Source organism: Vigna umbellata, chromosome 5, assembly GCF_029865625.1.
Source record: "Vigna umbellata cultivar VRB3 chromosome 5, Vumbellata_1.0, whole genome shotgun sequence".
NCBI classification, from domain to species: domain Eukaryota; kingdom Viridiplantae; phylum Streptophyta; class Magnoliopsida; order Fabales; family Fabaceae; genus Vigna; species Vigna umbellata.
In genome coordinates, this window is record NC_142169.1 from 56,134,454 (window position 1) to 56,154,294 (window position 19,841).

Consider the following 19,841-nt stretch of genomic DNA (forward strand, 5'->3'; position numbering starts at 1 on the left):
TTATAAATATAGTAATATTCATATTTATTCTGTTTTAATTTTTAACTTTTTTAATTATTATTTAAATTTAATTAATATGGTATTTTTATGTAAAACAAGGAAAAAGACATTACTCTATTAAAAATATAGACTTCATGCCTTTTTTGGTCTTAGTATCTAAATAACTATTTAATATTTTTTTCTTAATACCAATCTAAAAAATCACATTGATTTATTTTAATAAATGTTGATAGCATATTGAATAAAAAGAGTTAAAGGAAAATATCAAATAATTACTATAAATGCAAGAATCAAAAGAGATATTAAATTTACAAATATAAAAAAAATGAATATCTTTTATTAATAGCATAAATATGAAAATGTTTAATGAAAAAACTAGAAAATATGTGATTATCATTTTTATTTAAAATGCAATAAAAATACATAAATACCGATTTTAAAAAAGAGGAAACATAAGTACTCGTGCAATTTCTCCTTTTTCAAATCATACGAAAATCATATATGTTTATGTTTTACTTTTATATTTCTATTGACTCAGAACATTATTAGTTTCCATAATACATACTATTGTTTGTTAATGATGTATATGAGAATTTGAAATCTTAATGATTTATATTTTAGAGTAATTATTGTGGGAACACTTATCTAAAAGAAGCTCCTTTGCTACACACTCCCATGAGTATTTTTCTTTTAAAAATGATAACTTTTTATAAACAGTAATGGGAATGCTTATCCAAAAGAAACTTTTTTTCTTTCTCAAATTGCTACCCATTTTTTCTTTTGAGAAGCAAACATGTTGATAATAATATAAAGAATAATGGGAGTTTTGCTTTGGCTTCTAACACCGCAGCTATCTGTTCCCACGGTAGTCAAAATAGAAACCAATTTCCATTTTTTTTCTCAAACAAGCATTTTCATTTGCTTTCAGTTTTTCAAAACAGATTTAAGATATTATTAGCTGTAGAACAGTTATTTTTAACTGAGCAACCAAAAGTCAAGCTAGAAGAAATGGCGAATTTAAGGTCCTACTTTGCCTTATTTTTCTCTGCAGAGAGCTATGTACCTAGTAGCTGAAAGAGGGTAAATTCCAAAATCACATTTTAAAGATTTTTTTATTGCATCTTTCTTTAATCACATCACACGTCAGACAAGTCAACAGTCTCCAGCAGATTACTCTGTGGCGTGTAACTGATGAGGAATAATAGCAATACTCTTAGAAACTAATTAACATATATTAAATATTATGAATTGTTTAAATCTCATATTTTTTATTTATTTTTATATGATTTTTAATAAATTTAACTTACGGTGAAAGAAAAAGACGTGTAACAGGGTGTGTACCCTATCTTTGTCCTATACAACATTCGTGCCGGGCAGCTAGACCAAGAAAAGGTGCCCTCTTTACTACTTGAAATGTGTCTATATATATAAACATTGTTATTCAGTATGGTTTGCCCAATGATGGATGATGTTTGATAAAGTTGTCAACTTTTAAGGTTGGAGATGCGCTTCTTTGATTCCGTGCTTTGCTTTTGAATTCTGATCTGGGGTTTATCATTGTGAGATTTTATCAGCGGTTTGCAGTCAAATTTAAAGTCTTTTTTGTTTTCGTTGTTCTTTTCTTTTAACTTCTACTGATTTATGGATTCATGTAATTGGAATCTTGAAACTTTCTGTTATTCTTGAATAGAGTGCTCTATTTTTTAAGTGACTGAATATAACCAAACATTAGAATCAAAAGCTGGTTTCTGGAACCTTTTGTTCTTGAGAGAAAGACCAGCAATGTGTTGAGGCGCAGTTATAACTGAGAATTCTCAAAAAAGAGTGTCTTTTTGTTTAATTTGAGTTCAATTTTGGCCTTTGTTTGTAATATGTTATTCTCTGTTGTTGCTGTTTCAGTTTGTCAATTTCTGTGCTGTTTGGTTGGTTGCAAGTGCAAGCGAATAGTGTGGACGAGTGTTGAACCACAATGGCAGAGGATGATATATACACCAAAGATGGAACAGTGGATTACCGTGGAAATCCAGCTAATAAAAAGGAAACTGGAACCTGGAGAGCCTGCCCCTTTATCTTAGGTATTTTTTGTGTTTGTTTAAGTCCTAGGTGGAATGACATGTGTATGAATTATGTTGTGTGTGAAATATTTATCGTTTTAAGCTTCTATTCACAGGAAATGAATGTTGTGAGAGATTGGCTTATTATGGGATGAGCACAAACTTGGTGCTTTATTTTAAGAATCGGCTAAATCAGCACAGTGCTACTGCTTCTAAGAATGTCTCTAATTGGAGTGGAACATGCTATATCACACCATTGATTGGAGCATTCTTGGCTGATTCCTACCTCGGAAGATATTGGACAATTGCAGTTTTCTCAATAATATATGCTATTGTGAGTGTGGTCACTTCAACCTGTTTTTACTGGGAAAATTTATTACATGGTCAGGAATATCTTGATCTAGACCAGTTTTCATATGATACATAATTTATGTGATATATAATTAAGTTCTATTGATTGTATCTTGTAAAATGAAAATTTTGATTACGTATTTGATAGAAATTGGTAGAAACAATGATGGTTCTAAATCATGTAATAGTTTTTTCCAAACTTGACACTGCATAAAAACTTTAAATAATTTTTTAAACTGATCTAAGATTTTTGAGAATGTGTGTTCTAGTCTGTGAAACAACATCTAATAAAAGGTAATCTTGTTGATTTACAATAGGGAATGACACTCTTGACATTGTCTGCATCAGTTCCTGGCATGAAACCAACATGTCATGGAGAGGAAAAGTGTCATGCTACTACTCTAGACAGTGCAATCTGCTTCCTAGCTCTTTACCTTATTGCTCTTGGCACTGGAGGGATTAAGCCTTGTGTCTCATCCTATGGAGCAGATCAGTTTGATGACACTGATTCGGTTGAGAAGGAACACAAGAGTTCTTTCTTCAATTGGTTCTATTTCTCAATCAACATCGGTGCTCTTATTGCTTCTTCTCTCTTAGTCTGGATACAAGACAATGTGGGGTGGGGATGGGGCTTTGGAATTCCTGCTGTAACCATGGCAATTGCTGTGGTGAGTTTCTTTTCAGGCACTAGATTGTACAGGAATCAGAAGCCTGGAGGAAGCGCCCTCACTAGAATCTGTCAGGTGGTAACAGCATCCATAAGAAAGTACCGTGTTGAAGTACCCTCTGACAAGTCTCTTCTATATGAGATTAATGAAGGTGAATCTGCTATAAAAGGAAGCCGAAAGCTTGATCACACAAATGAGTTAAGGTAAATTAAGCAATCACAGCAAATTTCTAGACGACCAAGTAATTCTTTTTTGCTTACTCAGAATCAGAAGCAATGTTGATGTCACACTTGCATTATATGGTATACAAGGCAAAGCTTTAGTCCAAATTCATTGCATTTAACTTGAAATCATAATACAATATGACAATCTTATGATCAGCTAGTTTTGCAATTGTTCCCTAAGAAGTTGAAAACATTATCCTTGCAATATATATAAGGTTGTCACAAGTGTTTCCTTGAATCAATTAGACATTAGATAGAACCTAGACACTATATCTTGAGTGTTTCTGGTGTGGTTGTTTAATCAAAACTATGGTTTCACTTCAGTGATCTTTGTTGTTTTATAGATTAATTTTAAACTCTGATTGAAGAAAAACGTAGATTTGATTTGATACACTTTTCTTATTGTGTAATAGGTGTTTGGACAAAGCAGCAGTGATAGGACAATCAGATAAAGTGGGAGCATCAGCAAACCCTTGGAGACTTTGCACTGTAACTCAAGTGGAAGAACTAAAATCCATTTTGAGATTACTTCCTGTATGGGCAACTGGCATCATATTTTCCACAGTGTATGGTCAGATGAGCACCTTATTTGTGTTGCAAGGGCAAACAATGAATACTCATGTTGGGAATTCCAGTTTCAAAATCCCTCCAGCTTCCCTTTCTATCTTTGACACCCTCAGTGTCATATTTTGGGTTCCAGTGTATGACAAGATCATTGTGCCAGTTGCAAGAAAGTTCACTGGGCACAGAAATGGCCTAACTCAGCTCCAGAGAATGGGAGTTGGGCTCTTCATATCCATATTTTCTATGGTAGCTGCAGCTATATTGGAGCTCATAAGGCTTAAAATGGTGAGAAGGCACAACTACTATCAACTTGAAGAGATACCAATGACAATATTTTGGCAGGTTCCTCAATATTTTGTGATAGGTTGTGCAGAAGTGTTTTATTTCATTGGTCAGTTGGAGTTCTTCTATGAGCAAGCCCCTGATGCCATGAGAAGTTTTTGTTCTGCTCTCTCACTCCTCACAGTGGCTTTTGGACAGTACTTGAGCTCTCTACTTGTGACAATTGTGACAAAGATTAGTACTAAGAATGGAAGTCCAGGATGGATACCTGACAACCTAAACTTTGGTCACATAGATTATTTCTATTGGCTATTGGCACTGCTAAGTGTTCTCAACTTGATAGCATTCCTTATAGTCTCCATGTTTTATACTTACAAAAGACCAGTGGGAACTCTACGCTGAAAACTTGCTTTAGTCTTGTACATTGCAAGTTTCCTTCTCTACTAGTCTTCTTTGCCAACACTGTTTCATTTTCACACTGTAATCTGTCAAATCCTTTAAACTTTTCAAAATTCTGTAAAATTCTTATTATCACCACTGCTTAAGAAAATTGCTATGTCTAAACATTCTCATCATTTCTCTGACCTTTATTTTTTCTTTTTTAATGAATGTACAAATCTAGTCTTACAGTTCAGGTTTTGATTTTGTGAACATAAATTAGACTTAAAGTTGATTTGTTTGTTAATTATATATCTAACATGTTTTATTTAAGTAAACTAATCACTGCCGTGTTTTGAAATCAAAGGATATAAAATTTTAGGATATAGAGCATTTTTATTCTATTCAAGTTTTCAATATTTTTCCTACTTTTAGAGTGAAACAGAGTGAATTTAAGAATTAGAGATTTATATCATTCCTATTCTCACGACATTCAATTATAATACAAATCAAATTAAATTATTATTTAGTATAATCTAGATCTAATTATCAATTAGGAGAAACTCAAGTTATAACATAAATTTAAACTTAAAAGAAAAATTAATGTTAAAGAATCTATTTAAAACTTAATTCAAATTGTATGTTTATAATTAAGTTATAACTAAATTTTAAGGAAATGTATGCTCATAATTTTGTGAATTAAACTTTAAGAATTAAGCTTTCATTGACAAAGAGTAAACAACATGAAAAAAGAAGAAAATTATAAAAGAAAAGATAAACGTATTAGTGTGTGTGTGTGTGTATATATATATATATATATATATATATATATATATATATATATATATATATATATATATATATATATATATATATATATATATATATATATATATATATATATATATATATATATATATATATATATATATATATATATATATATATATATATATATATATATATATAATTATCTCCTATAATTGAACCTTAAAAATTTAAAGGATTTCGTAAATAATACATTAAAAAAGTAAGATTATTTGAAATGATAATAAAAAAATACATAATTTTCGTTTAATTTTCAAAAAGGAGATACTTCAAAGTACTGTAAAAGTGAAAAGAATATACATTCCAAAATATACATATATAGATACATTTAATTTCAAAATACATGACAACATTGCATCTCTTTGATCTCTATCGTTTATTTATGGGCACTCCATTCTCTTATACTATTGTGTATCACATTATTCTACGTGGATAACTAAACATAAACAATATATAAGGATAAACTTGTTTATTTTTATAAAATTATGTCACATATTTTTATTATAAAGATCCTAATTAAATCAAGTTCTAATAATTCAGTCATACTGTGAGGACATGAAAATAGAGCCCAATGAAGTGCCTTAAGTTAATAGGACTAGACTTAAAACAAAAAGGATTTTTCAAACCTCTTGGTCCATTAACTCCAGCACACCACTCTCTCTCTCTCTAAGAACTCAGTTCTTCATTTTCTCTGTCTTCTCTCTACCATATCTTTGTCTTCTCTCTTCCAGCCCTCTTCACTAAGCCACTGGATTTTTGTTTAGGTGACGCCAAAACATTCGCAGCGTAGAGAGCTTCAGAACCATCCGATCAGTTTCGGATTCTAAGTCGGGCATTGTTCGGGTTCTCGCTGTGAGGGGCACTGTTAGAGCATTCTAGTGGGTTGTATTGCTCAACTTCAAGGTAAGGGGAGCTAGCTTCTTTTATATGGGTTGTATGAACAATACATGTGCTGAAATATGTAATACTCTGCTGTTTTTGAGTGTATGAAATGGTACGTACTGTCATGATCGTGTGTGAATCTATGAAACTATGTTGTGATGTTTGGAATTGATTTGGATGGGTTTGGAATTGTTATAATTGATCAGTTGGAAGTGAGTGAAGTGTGAAATTTGTATAACCTTGGTTGGATAGAAAATTTGGAGCTTCTATAGTTCTTAGGTCACTATGAGAGGAAGTGAGGTAGTGACTTTGAGTACTGGAGATTGTGGGTGTGTTTGGGCTGTTTGGGTAGCTCAGATAGGTCAATTTGGACTTGTTACGAATCTCAAAATGGTCTAAAACGAGTTAGAAGTATTAGAATTGGGTTTGGGTCCCTAAGTTGTTGATTTTGGTGTTCTAGGATAGAAATTGAGTCTAAATCACTTTAGAATTGTAGTAGGAACGTTTATAATCATCTAGACAAGTGTAATTAGGTGTAATACATGAATTAGGGGTGTTAGAAATTGATAAAAGGGCCTAGAATTGGTAAAGTGTGTGTGTTGCATAATTCTACATAATTTGCGTTCTGCAGATTATGCAGACTCGATATGCGAGCTGTCTCGCATAGCAAGACCCTGTAGAGAGTGCTAACTGTTTGAGTCATTCGTTATGCGAGTTAGTGCGTTGTACGAATGACCAGAGGGTGCTGCTCTCTATTTGTGGATTTGCCTGGCGAATCCTGTCGCTATGCGACTGGTGGTGGTCTGCGACTACTGCCCATTTAATTCGAAAGGCGAGTGGGGCGCATAGCTAGAGCTTTAGGGGGATTGGTCTCTGTCTAGGCTCTCGCATAGCGACCTGGGTGCGCTATGCGAGAGGTTGAAAGTCTAATGCATGTTGCGAGTTAATTCGCATGGCGAATTAGGGGTGCGTTGTGCGAGATCATCTTGTCTCGCCTTGCTAATAGGGTGCGCTGTGCGAACCCTTTTGGGTCCAGTCTTCTCTTTTGCTCTTGTTTTGGGTGAACCAAGTGTGTGGAATGATTGAAATGCATAGTATGATGGTAGTAATGTTATTGAACTAATAGTATGTGATGGTATGAAACATGTTTGGTGGTTGAATGTAACAAGTATGGTTGATGGACGTAATTCCATGGATCTCAAAGGGAGGTTACATGGTGGTGCCCTTAATGTTTAGAATGATTTGCATGGTAGCTCAATCTTGGGGGTTTTCCTGACGCTCCAATGTTCTTTCATTCTCAAGTAGAGAGGATTGATCCATGTGGTGAGGAGTAACAGGAGGTCCTAGTCTTGGGTGCTTCCAGTATGGCCCAAGGTGAGTGATAACGGACTAACCTCGTGAGTGTGGTAGGGTGAAACTCATTGGCAATGGCTTTGCAAAGCAATTGAGGCCACCACGAGTGCATAACCCGCCATAGCTCGACAATCATTCTAAGTCCGGACGAGTCAAGTTTAAGTGCAACAAGTCGTGTGTGTGAAGTGTGGTGTATCTGTCTTTATTTGCATATTGTGTGTGGATGTTATAACATGATTTTTATATCTAGCTCACCCTTGTCTGTGTGTTTGTGTTTGCTTGGGTATGTTTTTCTTTTGCAATGATCATCCACTTGGATGTGAGCAGAAGCGGACGAGGTGCCTTTGGAGCAGGCTTTGGAGGAAGATGATGTTGCTGCTTAGTCTCCTTAGGATTCTCTTAGTATTTCTTGTACTTTGGATTACTATTTAGTTGTTAAGGATTTCTCTGTGATTCCTATCCTTTTGAAATACTCTATTTACGTTTAAGTTTTAAATTACGACTCATATTTGGGATGGCTGTAAGCTTAACAACTTTATTTACAGGCTACTCTAACTGATCTCTTTTATTTAAATGTGGACTTACTATGTTATATACTTCTATATAATCTGGGATGTTACACATACATTTTACATATAATCATTCAATCAAGAACAAGCAATTTTTTAGGAATTGACATTATTTAGACTCAATTTTTTGAAAAACATGTATTGAATTAAATACGTATGAAGTCATACATCTATCATATAATTCTTTGTAGTAGATTTGAGAAAAAATAATTGTTGTGGTTCCACTTAACTCACATCTATCATGAGAAGGTTATTATTTCAAATGTAAGCATAGTTACACTTGTTCTCTTTCAAACCAAAGTCTCATTATAGAAACCTCTTTAAACTCTCTCCACCTTAACTCCAATTTTAGTTTAGTAGAGATAGGATAACTTATCAATCGGTACTCTCACTCAAAGCATACCCTAACACTTGAATAATGAAGTAATTCTCCTTTGAGTTACCCTCGTTCATGTCACAAACAAACATAATAACATTCATAGATTATAAAAAATATTTTTCTTCCAATTTCAAAATCTTTTTATAGAGCACACTCACGTTCAGCATGAGAACAAGTGCTTAGCGTCAGTCCATTGCCACCCGCACCAATAAGTCATAGCCCAACATCGAGACCACTGAAGCTCTCTATTAAATGAGGGTTTAATGGTCCCTGTAACGCCCAACACCCCAAATCTATAGAGTTTAGTGCCAAGTGAGCACCCAATGGTTTTTATGTGGCATATAATGCTAGGAACCCCTGAAACTCATTGTCAAAAGGGCACCTACCAGTACCTAAGTGGCACCCAACACCATACCAAATATCAAATTTCCAACTTTTGTGTATATCAAATTGGTCCAACGATCTATGTGAGCAATTTATCCCGTCTTCAATCCTTAAAATAAGTAATATTTGACTCAAAATATCCTTATATAGTACCATTCATCCAATTTGATAACATCATACTTAAAAAATCATTTTTCTTACTAAGACAAACAATCAAAAAGTCTTAATCAAATTTTATTAATGCATACAGAGATCACTTATCAACCAATTAAATCACTTCATCACATATGACAAGCCAACTAAGAAATCATTCAATTCACTCACTTGCACATATCACACACATATTTATATTTACACTTGAGTAAAATAAAAATTATAGACTTCCCCTTGCTTTTAGAAGAAAACTCTCTAACTCAAGGTTATTTTTTAGAGCTCCATTCCTCGTATACAAATAAAACTCTAAAAGAAAATCTAAGTATATTGTTATGATTACAAACAAAGAGAGTTTCACTTTGAGATATTTTGAGTCAAATACAACTCAAAATAACAATTGATCTTAAATAAACACAAAAAATTATATATTTTTTATTTTTATCGGATGAATGATTAAAACTATCTCTTACGATCAGTTCTTTTATTTTTTATTTTTTATTTTTTATTTTTAAAATAATGAAGAGAGAATTGAAAAAAAAAGTAAAAAAAAATCAGAAAAAAATATGGTTGTTTTCATATGAAACTCGTTTAATAAAATTTTTATTTGTATCATTGACTTTTTATCAATAAAATAATTGAATCATCTTTTAAAAATCATCGTTAATTTTAAATTATTTTTTAGATCATTACAAATTATATTATAAAATAAAAAAATTACTTATTCTTAAATTATATTTTGTTTGTTTTTCCTTTCGAAATAAGTATAATTTAGTTTCATTATTTACTTAATTATTTTACTCAGATTTTAATTTTATTTTTAATTTTTCCTGCTTTTTAAGAAAATATATTTTAGTTCTTTTAGTTTTTCTATAAAAACAAAATAAGCTAGAAAATTTCTCGAAATTCGGTCTTCCGGATTTGGAGAATTTGTTTTCCAAAATACATTATTTTAAGAAAAAAAATCAAAATTCAACGTGTTTAGTTGTTTACATTAGATTCAATGTTAAATGAAATTGTCAACCACAACCAAAGAATCTTTATTGTCAGCTTTTCATTCTGAAAGTTATCATCGACAAATAAACACCCCAAATCAAACACATTTATCAAAATTTAACTTTTACAATGTTCCGTAAGCTTTTTCGGGACCCCAAAACAGGTACCTTTCTTATGTTCTATGAAGTTTGAAGTTTCATTGGAACCCATGTTTTGCTCATCAGCTGTTTGATGAAATGTTTGAAACAGAAACTCAAACTTCTCTTTTTGTTACATTGCATATTCTTTATATACTTATCTTTGAATGCAGGTTTTCATGTGCTGAGTTCTATGAACTCCAAGAAATACCTAAAAAACATTGGGTTGGAAAGAGAAGACTACTACTTTTTGAAACATGTTGGAAAGGGCTTGCTTTGCACCTATGCCGTGCTTGGGGCCATGTGGCTCTACACTGATAATTCATCACTGGGGTGGGGGAAACTGGAGCCAAGGCTGAAGGAGCACGAAGAAGCATTGAAGGATTTCATCAGCAAGGGAAGGATGATTGGAGACGCTTTTAGTCCAAAAGGGATGGATAAGAGTGATAAGGATGGGAACTATAATAACCAGAAGGAGACGCAGAACAAGAATTTTGATGAGGAAGCTCAGAAGCTGTGGTTGAGACTGAAGAATGAGGTCGCAACTGAACTAAAGAAGAAGGGTTTTGATGTTGAATAACTGTACGCTTTACAGTGAATGAATGCCAATGTCATTCCCATGATACATGAACTGATTCTGAGGCTGTAGTTGAAGTACGTGTTAGGAATCTTATGTATGCTGCATGGTAAATAAGTAAGTGGCATTTTGATTGTAAAGTGTTTGATAAAACTCTGAATGATGATAAAAGGAAGGAATAATCAGTCTGTTCATCTTCGTTGGTTGGTATGTCTGTGTTTGCCCAAGGAATTTCCCTTGTGTTAGGCTTATTATTGTAGTTATCTTGTCGTGTTTTATTTTGACATTGTCAGTGTTAAATCAAGTTGAGTAATTTTGGTAATTCTATCTTGTTTTATTAATAAAGTTTTTCCTATTACAATTTATGCAAAGTTGTAAAATTGTCATTCAATGCAAACATAACTGAAAGATTGAAATTCAAGCGAAACATATAACTTTTTAGAAGATTATTAATTAAAAATATCTTATTATCACAGAATATTATAGAAAGTGTACCATAACAATGCACACATAAACAACAATCAAATGTATAGAAGTCCGACCACATTTTTAACCGAAATTTATAGAAGTCGTTGAATTGAATGTATGAGGGGGGAGTTGACAGCACATTAGGAATGATTGCATATTTAATTTCAGGGGTCTTCTAACCAAGAGACTCTTCCATCACCCAACAACTGAAGTGCTCATTTGATTAAGTCTGAAAACTCCTTCGATCCTTCTTCTCAATTCAAAATTATTTAACATCCAAATTAACACATATCTTCTTTTAAAATATAGGTCTCTTTTCTTTTCAACATCTCAATTGATCCTTGTTTTTATAAAATTTAATCAATTAGAGGTCTGCCGTCAAATTGCACAAACAGCCGTTTAAGTTTGGGTTACGTGACATGGTCAGTGTATACATTAATCACACGTGGCATGCATTTGGGTATAGTATGAGCTCTAGATTTAACTGATAACATAGTTCATGTAATTTAATTTGGACAATGAATGGAAAGTGACAATGTCTTCCAGATATCCATGTAGAAAGGAAGGGATTTAAATTACAATGGAAAAAGAGAAGAAGAAAATGATGAAGAATGAGAGGGACTGAGACTAATTAATATATTAAATATTTTACATCTAACTCCATTAATGTATATCTCAAATGGCTGCCATGCAATGTGACTCTCAAACAAACCATATGCCTTCAACAAATCAACACTAGAATTACCTTTCCAAGACATGTCTTCTTCTTCTAGCAACAATGAGAAATTGTCTTTCAAATCCAAAAAGTACTCCTCTGATTTACATCTCACATCATCTTTCAGCCATGGGAAATCAAACACCCCAAGTCCCAACTCGGATTTCCATGCATCTGAACAACAATCCTCCTTCTCCCTGTAAAGAACAAAGAAAGAAAGAACACGATTGTTTCCCTCACAATCCTAATTTTTTTCTCCAATCTCATTTGCATTTCTGAATTAAAGGGGGCTGCACTTAAATTTTTTAATTTTCCTACTTTGCCCTTCCCTAAAACTGATTTCACCTCTGTGCATTCAAAATGTTTAATATAAAACTCGTTTTTAATGCCACGTGTAATTAATGTATACACTGACCACGTAACCCAAATTTAAATGGTCGACAGGCCTCTAATTGCTTCAATTTTACAAAAACAATGACCCAATTGAGACGTCAAAAAGAAAAAAAATCTATTTGAGATTCCGAACCAAAATAGGGATCTACCTAGACATTAAACCTAAAATATATACAAATATGAATTATTTGATAAGGGATGCACAATGAATAGTTTCTGGCCATTCAACACAATGTATACATTTAATTACATGATTTTATTTTGAATCCCGTGAACTAAAATTGGGTTTAATATAAATAATGCCTACAAGTGCAAAATATTGGTTTAATACCTATTTTGGTCCCTCTTTTTGTAGGGTCTGTTCAAAGTTGTCCTCCCTTTTTTTAAAAGTTCACTAACATCCTACTTTTCGCAAAAACAGTTTAAGTGGATCCTTTTTGCTTACGGCATTAAAAAACTAACGGCAAAGTTGCTCTGCTGGCCAAAATTAAATGACATGTCCAATTAGTCCAATTAGTTGGCAAGTTCAGCTAATAAGAGACTGCCACGTGGCAGTCCCCTTTCCACTCAAACCCTAATTCCCTTTTCCCCTCTGCGCTACTACGCCGTGCCCTATCTCCCTGCCCTTACGCACTCAAAACAAACAAACAGTTTAGAAATACAATGTAGGGAGGGGCGACAAATCCCTCCTGCGGCTCCCCACCCTGCTGCTCCCAAAAGCAAATTGAAGACTGCTTCAACGGCAAGAGACATTGATTTGGATTTTGAACTGCTTGGACTGGAAGCTCATCGGCGTAGACAACAGCTGATGATGGATGACATGTCTGGTCTTTCCTCTCCTAACTAGAAAAATTCCATGCCTAATAGTCCATCTTTTGGTGTTTCTATGAGTGATCACATTGGGGAGTTAAACAGGCTTTTAGGGGTGAAGCCATCAAACCTTGATGATAGCTTTGGATCTCTTGAACAATCAATTTTGTCTAAATTCCATGGAATCTCACTTGATGTTGCAGGACCTCAGTTACAATCTCCAACTGGAATTCAAATGCGTTCAAATATGAACCAGCAGCTGGGGGGCTATTCCTCGGGCCTTTCCACCTCAAACATGGTTGGATCAAGATCCTTCAGGGTTGATTCATCTGCTGAAGGAGCCTCGATGGCTTTGAATCCAAGAGCTGCTGCCTTTGTTAAGCGTAGCCATAGCTTTATCGAGCGAAGCATGGTGGACCATCATTCTGAGGTTCCTTCTCCAAAGGTCTCTACTTTCACTAACTGGGGCTCACCTGATGGAAAACTTGATTGGACCATAAATGGAGATGAGCTAAATAAGCAATGAATCCTTTTGCTTTCAGGATGAATAAACAATTCAATTTAACACGTCAACCAAAACTGTACAACTCATCAGTTTTTTGTCAGCTGGACAGCTGTGCCGTTAGTCTTTTTAACGCCGTAACCAAAAAGGACTAACGTGCATCGTTTTTGCGAGAAGTAAGATGTTAGTGAACTTTTGAAAAAAAAAGAGGACAACTTTGAACAGACCCTACAAAAAGAGGGACCAAAATAGGTATTAAACCGCAAAATATTCTATCTGTCCAAATTATTTTATAATTAATTCATGAATATCTATTTTATTATTTTCATTGTCACTGTCACTCGTGCTTTTAAATCTAGTTTCACTGTAAAGAATGAACCAGGGATGGAGAAATAAAGATAAGTATTCTAAATCATGAAAAAGACCCGTGGAGTGAATATAAAACAACTTCATAAATCTGTCCGAAACCTTTCCTCACACAACCTGACATCGTAAGTCATGAAGCCAGATTACTAAATCCAAACCGTTACAGTAAAATGAAACGTGAAAAGACCTTGTCGTAAATTCTAGTTTAAGCCCGTTTCAAACCAATATCCAAGCACCATATAAATTCAATGCGAAACGGAATTTAGAAGGGAGATGGCACTAACACACGATTATAATAATTCAATGACGATGAGCTGAAATAGGGTGAACACCTCTAGTCATCTTTTTGTGACGACAATCTATATAACAGAAAACTCATATTTATTCTAACCAATGTTAATTTCAGGTTAATCAGATGTTAAATAGGTAGTCTGAAACTATCATAATCATCCCTCACTATTACATCAAGAGATATAAAGCCTTAATCCCAATCGTTTATTCTAATCCCAATTTCATACAACAAGAATAAGAACATTTATTCATTTAAAGCCTATAAATTTAATTTAAAATAAAGAGAAAAGCTACATAATAGAATAAAGAAATTTGGCTGATAATCATAGCAGTTATATAGATTTACAAGAGCTTTTACTTCTTCATGCATCCATAGCAATTGCATAGTTGAACCACAAATTGGAGGAAAAAAATTAATACTCTCTGCTATCTGAGAGGCTTTACAAACTTTGCCTACGTCTTGACTACATTTGAAAGCAGACTACTTCATTCGAAAGGGTGATGCAGTCAAAAATTACTGTAAGATTACTATTATAAATGTTTTTATTCTGCTACCAACATCAGAACAATTACAACCAGTCTGATTATCTTTCCAATGTTATGTTTTCTAACAATGTGAAGTACTTTGTATCAAGGACAAAAATCAATTTCATTATATATGTTTTTACAGCCCAGATACACTTCAATGAGTTACCGCCTCAGAAGAAACTTCTGGCCGTTGAATTTGAATTCTTTAAGCTACCCTTTGCAGACCTGCTTCGCCTATAGCTTTTCAACGGTGTCAAATAGAACCTTAACAAGCCACTGTCAACATTACTTGGTGAATACCTAATACTCCGGTTTTTCTGAAGCATAAACTTCTGCCTTCCATTCAAAACATGGCCTTTAGTCGCAGAACCCCCAAAGCCATTGACTAAGCCTGAAGTTCTACAAGGATTTCCACAACTAACACTATAGCTACGAATAAGCTTCTGGCTAACTGACTCACTCGCTTGACCGTTAACCACCCTCCTCAGCTTCTGCCAAGACTCTGCAAGTGGCTTATTAACCACATCCCCACCACCGTAATCACCTTCTCCCAACATATCTTCCCTTCTCCTCTGCAATAACCCCAATTTACTCCATAACCTACCCCACTTGTGAAACTTGTTCAATCCCTGTTGCCCATCCTCAATTGCAACATCACAAGCATCAACCTTGGAACCAGACCCCATTACACTATCAGACGATTTCAAATTCATATCCCTCAAACCATTCTCAGTGATCAACACCTTCGCCCCATAGAACAACTCAGTTGTAGCTGGAGAAACCTTAGCATTAGATATCACTCTCAATTCATCAACGTCTCCCATTATCGACTTCCTACGAGAATTTGATCTATCAAAACTCCTCCTCCTCCTATGCCAATCGGAATAGTAATGCTTCGTCTGAGCAGAACCACCAGGACAGCATTCTTCACCATTCTCCAAACTCACGTCTCCCTCTTCTTCTTCCTCGACCAAAACCCTATCACCAACACGAACCATGGGGGAAACCCTAGGGTATGCTTTCCCAATCAAATAACCATCCCAGGAAGCTCTAGGAGCTTCGAACGAAAACCGCGAATTGTCAACGGATAACCTCGGATCAGTGTCGCACGATCTTCTACCTAACGCGAAACCGTACTCTCCAACCTCCGATTGCGTCTCCTGCAACGACTTAAACCCTAGTTTTTCGACCGAACAAAAGTCGGCGCCGGCGACGTCGCTGTGGCGGTGGTTTCTCTTCGGATTCAGCTTCCGTTTCCATTTTATCAATCGCTTGCTGAATTCGGAAGCCGCGCCGCGAAAACTCGCTGCGATGTCTTTGAAATCTCTCCCCGCGCCCTTCCTGCTCCGAAATTCGAGATCTATGAACTCCTTCATCGTCTTCCCCTCCCCGTCTTCATCGCCAGAAACCCTAACCGCCTCGCCGCGCTCGCTCTCTTCGATTCCGACGCCAGCACTTTCGGAACGGATGTCGGCGTTCCGATTCGTTGGCTTCTTGCTCTTGTAGTCGCGATTGAAGAGGTCCGACAGCGAGCCAACCGGCTGCGGCAGTCGGACCTCGCAGGACCTGCGGCGGGGCTCCGGGGCGGCGGCGGAGGAGATAGCGCCGGCTGTACGGTCGGAGAAGGACTTAGTGCGGCGGAGGTCCGGCGAGGAGGGGGAGGAATCGATGCCGGCGAGGCGTTCGCGGAGACAGGAGGCACAGAAACCGGTGACAGGTGTGAAAGGATGACGGTAACAGGTAGTAAAACGGTGCGTTTTGGTAGTCATGAGTGAGTGTGAAAAAAGTGTAGAAGGAATTGTGGTGGGATCATGTTAGGTTAGTTATGGTACCGCGAAAAGTGAAAGCCACTCACCTTGGTTTCCCACCTTCCACTCATACTATATAATCTTAGATATTAATGTTTTCGACCCTTTTTTTAATTAATTTAACTTGATTTCATACCTATATTAGATTCTCTAATCCCATTAAGTATAACTACTAAATATCAAATTTTCTAATATTTAAAATATAGTATACAAATTTACTGCTTGTGAATGGATTTATTATTTTAAGAAATAATTTCTTTTTTCATTCTCTTTATAAAAATAAAACTTATAATGTATTTATTTATTTTTTTATGGTTGAAAATCTCGAGTAATTTAGAATATATATATGGATGCATATCCTATTTTACAAGTAGGTTAATTTAGATTTAAAGTCTACCTTCTAACATGGTATTAGAGTTATGAATTAATTTATTTTAGTGAAATTTTTGTTTGTTGGACATTTATTTCACATGTTATTGAATCGCTATAAGTCATCAATAGATCCATATATATATATAAAAAAAATTACTTTTCTTTTCTTTTTCTCTCGTGGGCTTTATTTCTTTTTTGCCTCTCTTTTCTATTCTAATTGTCATCCCAATCTTTTATCATTTTCAAAATCAAACTTTGTCATAAAAAAATTCAGGAGCTAAAGAGTATTTTTGCCAATTGAATTTTGAAATATAATAAGTTCAATTTTTACTTTTTTGCTTTGAATCAATTTATTTTCCACCTTGCATGTAGCCTTTAATCAGTTATATTCTATTTTTCTATCTTCTAAATGATATTCCATTCATTTGCAATCTTAGAATCACATTTTGATTTTTGTTTGGCCTTATTGTGTGTGTAGAAAGAGAAAATCAAAGAGAAATTGTGTAAGAATTGGTTTGTTTTAGGAACTCACATTAAGGTAAGGGAAGCTAATTACATCGTCAAATTTTTATTTGTATTTATAATTATACAAATGGAAATGTAGGATTGATAATCTAGGGTATGTGTATTATGATTGTGAATTATTAGATTTCATTGTAATTGTGACTGGGAGATTGAAGATATGTAGAATTATTTAAAGGTCAAATTGATAAAGAAAAGTTAATGTTAGAAGTTTGAAATTGGGAAAAAAAAGAATTTTTGTTTTGTTTTTTATTGAGTAATGTGGAAAAAGTACAATAGAAATGGTAATGAGAGAGTTGGGTTATGGTTGAACATATTTTTTCATAAAGGTTGGGTTTTGAGTAGTTTGATGTATTTGAATTGTTCTTGTGATATTTGAATTAAATGTATTGTAGAAATAGAAATGGTATTAGGATGGTTGGGTTATGGTTTTCTACTCCAGTGATATTTGAATTGATTTGAGAATCATTGTATTGTATGATAGTTTTAAATGGTAAAGAGCTTTAGAATGACTTCTATGCATTATAATTTACAAGATTGGTAGATAATATTATTTAGTGTGTGAATGCATTTAAATTGATATTGTCACTAAATCTAAATTTATATAGTTTGATATTAGTGTTTTGTGCTATTGGAACTTAGCAAAGTAAAAGTTTGAGACCCATTTTCGTTTTTTGTTTATGTATGCACGATTGGGTGCTAGGTTCTGACCATTGGGTGCCACTTTGAAAATTGTATAAAAGTTAGCGTTTGACTTGCTACCACATACATGCTTGGTGTGCCGTTGGGTTAGATTTTTAATAGTGATCCATTGTCTTAGTTGTGTCTGGAGGTCCTTGCATAACATTGGGTGGGATTAATACAGAAAACTTTGTTTGTATAGCCTGGGCGGTGGATCTATTGCACTAAGAAATTTTTGTGAATGGTTATGGTTTGTAAATATAGAATCTTATGAATTAAAGTTGACTTGATATTATGAGTACAGGTCAGAGTAGTTATTTTCAAGAGAAATGCTATTAGTTGTATGTATGTCAAAGTGTATTGAATGTTTTTATCTGATACTATTTTCACTTTACTAATATCCAATTCACATAAAAATAGATAACTAGGTGGTAAGAGTAAACAAAAACTTCACAAAATAAGCAGTATGTTATGAAAGAGGATCATACTCACTAAGCAAGTGAAGTTAACCCTATCATGAATTGTTGAAGAACATGAGATTCTGGATGTGATTATAATATTTATAATTTGGAAGTGAGTGTGATAGGAGCAAAGTCTCACGAATCTATTCAATACATTAGTCTTTCGGAAACAACTTTTATATGTATGTTGTTGTTTTGAGCCAATTGAAATTGTGATTTGAATGTTGGTTGGATAGACGTGTGGGGAATAATGTTGATGGCTGATTTTGATTAATGTTAATTATTTTGAGCTCTTATTATTAAGAATGTTCATTAAATGAAATAACTTGAGAGTTTGTTTAAGCCTTGAAAGTTATAGTGTTATGGTTGGAATGAAATAAGATTATACCAAGACTAGTTTTGATAGAGATTGTACGCTTAGTTGTAAAGAAAAATTGAGAAAAAATAAGATAAAAACTAATTTTTATTTTAAAAATATGTTTTAATAATCTTTATAATAAATTCTTGTTGTTGTTATATTGATATTCTTCTTTTAAATGTGTTAGCTTATCCTTATCTTTCTTTTTTGTGTTTGTTTTATTTCTTTTATGTAGTAATCATATATTAATATGTGAATAGAAGTAGGCACTAGTGATGGCGGTAATTATCTATTAGTAAATATTCATCGATAATTACTTATGTATATTTTTTCAATAATAAAATAGTCGATAGATATCGTTAGGTGGTCTCATTTTCTTCTTCTTCCTTTTTTCCTTCTTATTTTTCTTCCTTATCTTCTTCTTTTTCCTTCTTTCTCATCATCATTGTTGTTGTTATAGTTAAGTATATTATCATTATTGTCGCCTCTTCTTTCTCCCCTTTTTTTCTTCTCCTCATTCTTCACTTGCTTGTCTTCTTTAATCATTTTTCTCCTTCTTTTTCTTCTCATCCTCTTCCTTTTCTTTTTTTTCATTTTTTTTCTTCTTTTCTTCTATTATTCTCATTCATCTCGATTTAACTTATAATAAATATTGTTATATTTAACTAGAAACTTAACATCAATTTATCAATGAATTATAGTGAATTTATTGAAGAATTTGACTAAGATATGGTTAAAACTAAAACAAAAACTTTAATACTAATAAAATTTATCAGTATAACTATTCGTG

General features: G+C 33.8%; 4 protein-coding genes across 6 annotated transcripts; 3 read left to right on the plus strand and 1 right to left on the minus strand.

Annotated features, from left to right (window-relative positions):
• The first annotated feature begins 1,272 nt into the window (after positions 1–1,272).
• On the plus strand, positions 1,273–4,772 carry LOC124841454 (protein NRT1/ PTR FAMILY 8.2-like). 3 transcript variants are annotated; one of them, XM_088091729.1, is made up of 5 exons: positions 1,273–1,392; positions 1,900–2,075; positions 2,171–2,388; positions 2,723–3,276; positions 3,711–4,772. In XM_088091729.1, the coding sequence occupies exons 2-5, from the start codon at positions 1,970–1,972 to the stop codon at positions 4,543–4,545; spliced, it is 1,713 nt and encodes a 570-aa protein (XP_087947855.1). In that variant the 5' UTR covers positions 1,273–1,392; positions 1,900–1,969; the 3' UTR covers positions 4,546–4,772. The 3 variants fall into 3 exon arrangements, with proteins under 3 accessions (XP_087947855.1, XP_087947853.1, XP_087947854.1); XM_088091727.1 differs by having other exon boundaries at positions 1,371–1,496; XM_088091728.1 differs by lacking the exon at positions 1,273–1,392 and adding an exon at positions 1,406–1,559.
• Positions 4,773–10,041: 5,269 nt separating this feature from the next.
• LOC124841459 (uncharacterized) lies at positions 10,042–11,141 on the plus strand. Its single transcript, XM_047317740.2, has 2 exons — positions 10,042–10,225; positions 10,373–11,141. The coding sequence occupies exons 1-2, from the start codon at positions 10,192–10,194 to the stop codon at positions 10,777–10,779; spliced, it is 441 nt and encodes a 146-aa protein (XP_047173696.1). The 5' UTR covers positions 10,042–10,191; the 3' UTR covers positions 10,780–11,141.
• A 2,067-nt stretch (positions 11,142–13,208) lies between these two features.
• On the plus strand, positions 13,209–13,688 carry LOC124841455 (zinc finger CCCH domain-containing protein 66-like). The gene has a single exon (XM_047317735.2). It carries the CDS (start codon positions 13,209–13,211, stop codon positions 13,686–13,688), a length of 480 nt encoding a protein of 159 aa, XP_047173691.2.
• A 931-nt stretch (positions 13,689–14,619) lies between these two features.
• LOC124841457 (protein OCTOPUS-like) lies at positions 14,620–16,715 on the minus strand. The gene has a single exon (XM_047317738.2). The coding sequence runs from the start codon at positions 16,616–16,618 to the stop codon at positions 15,020–15,022; it is 1,599 nt and encodes a 532-aa protein (XP_047173694.1). The 5' UTR covers positions 16,619–16,715; the 3' UTR covers positions 14,620–15,019.
• Positions 16,716–19,841: the final 3,126 nt, after the last annotated feature.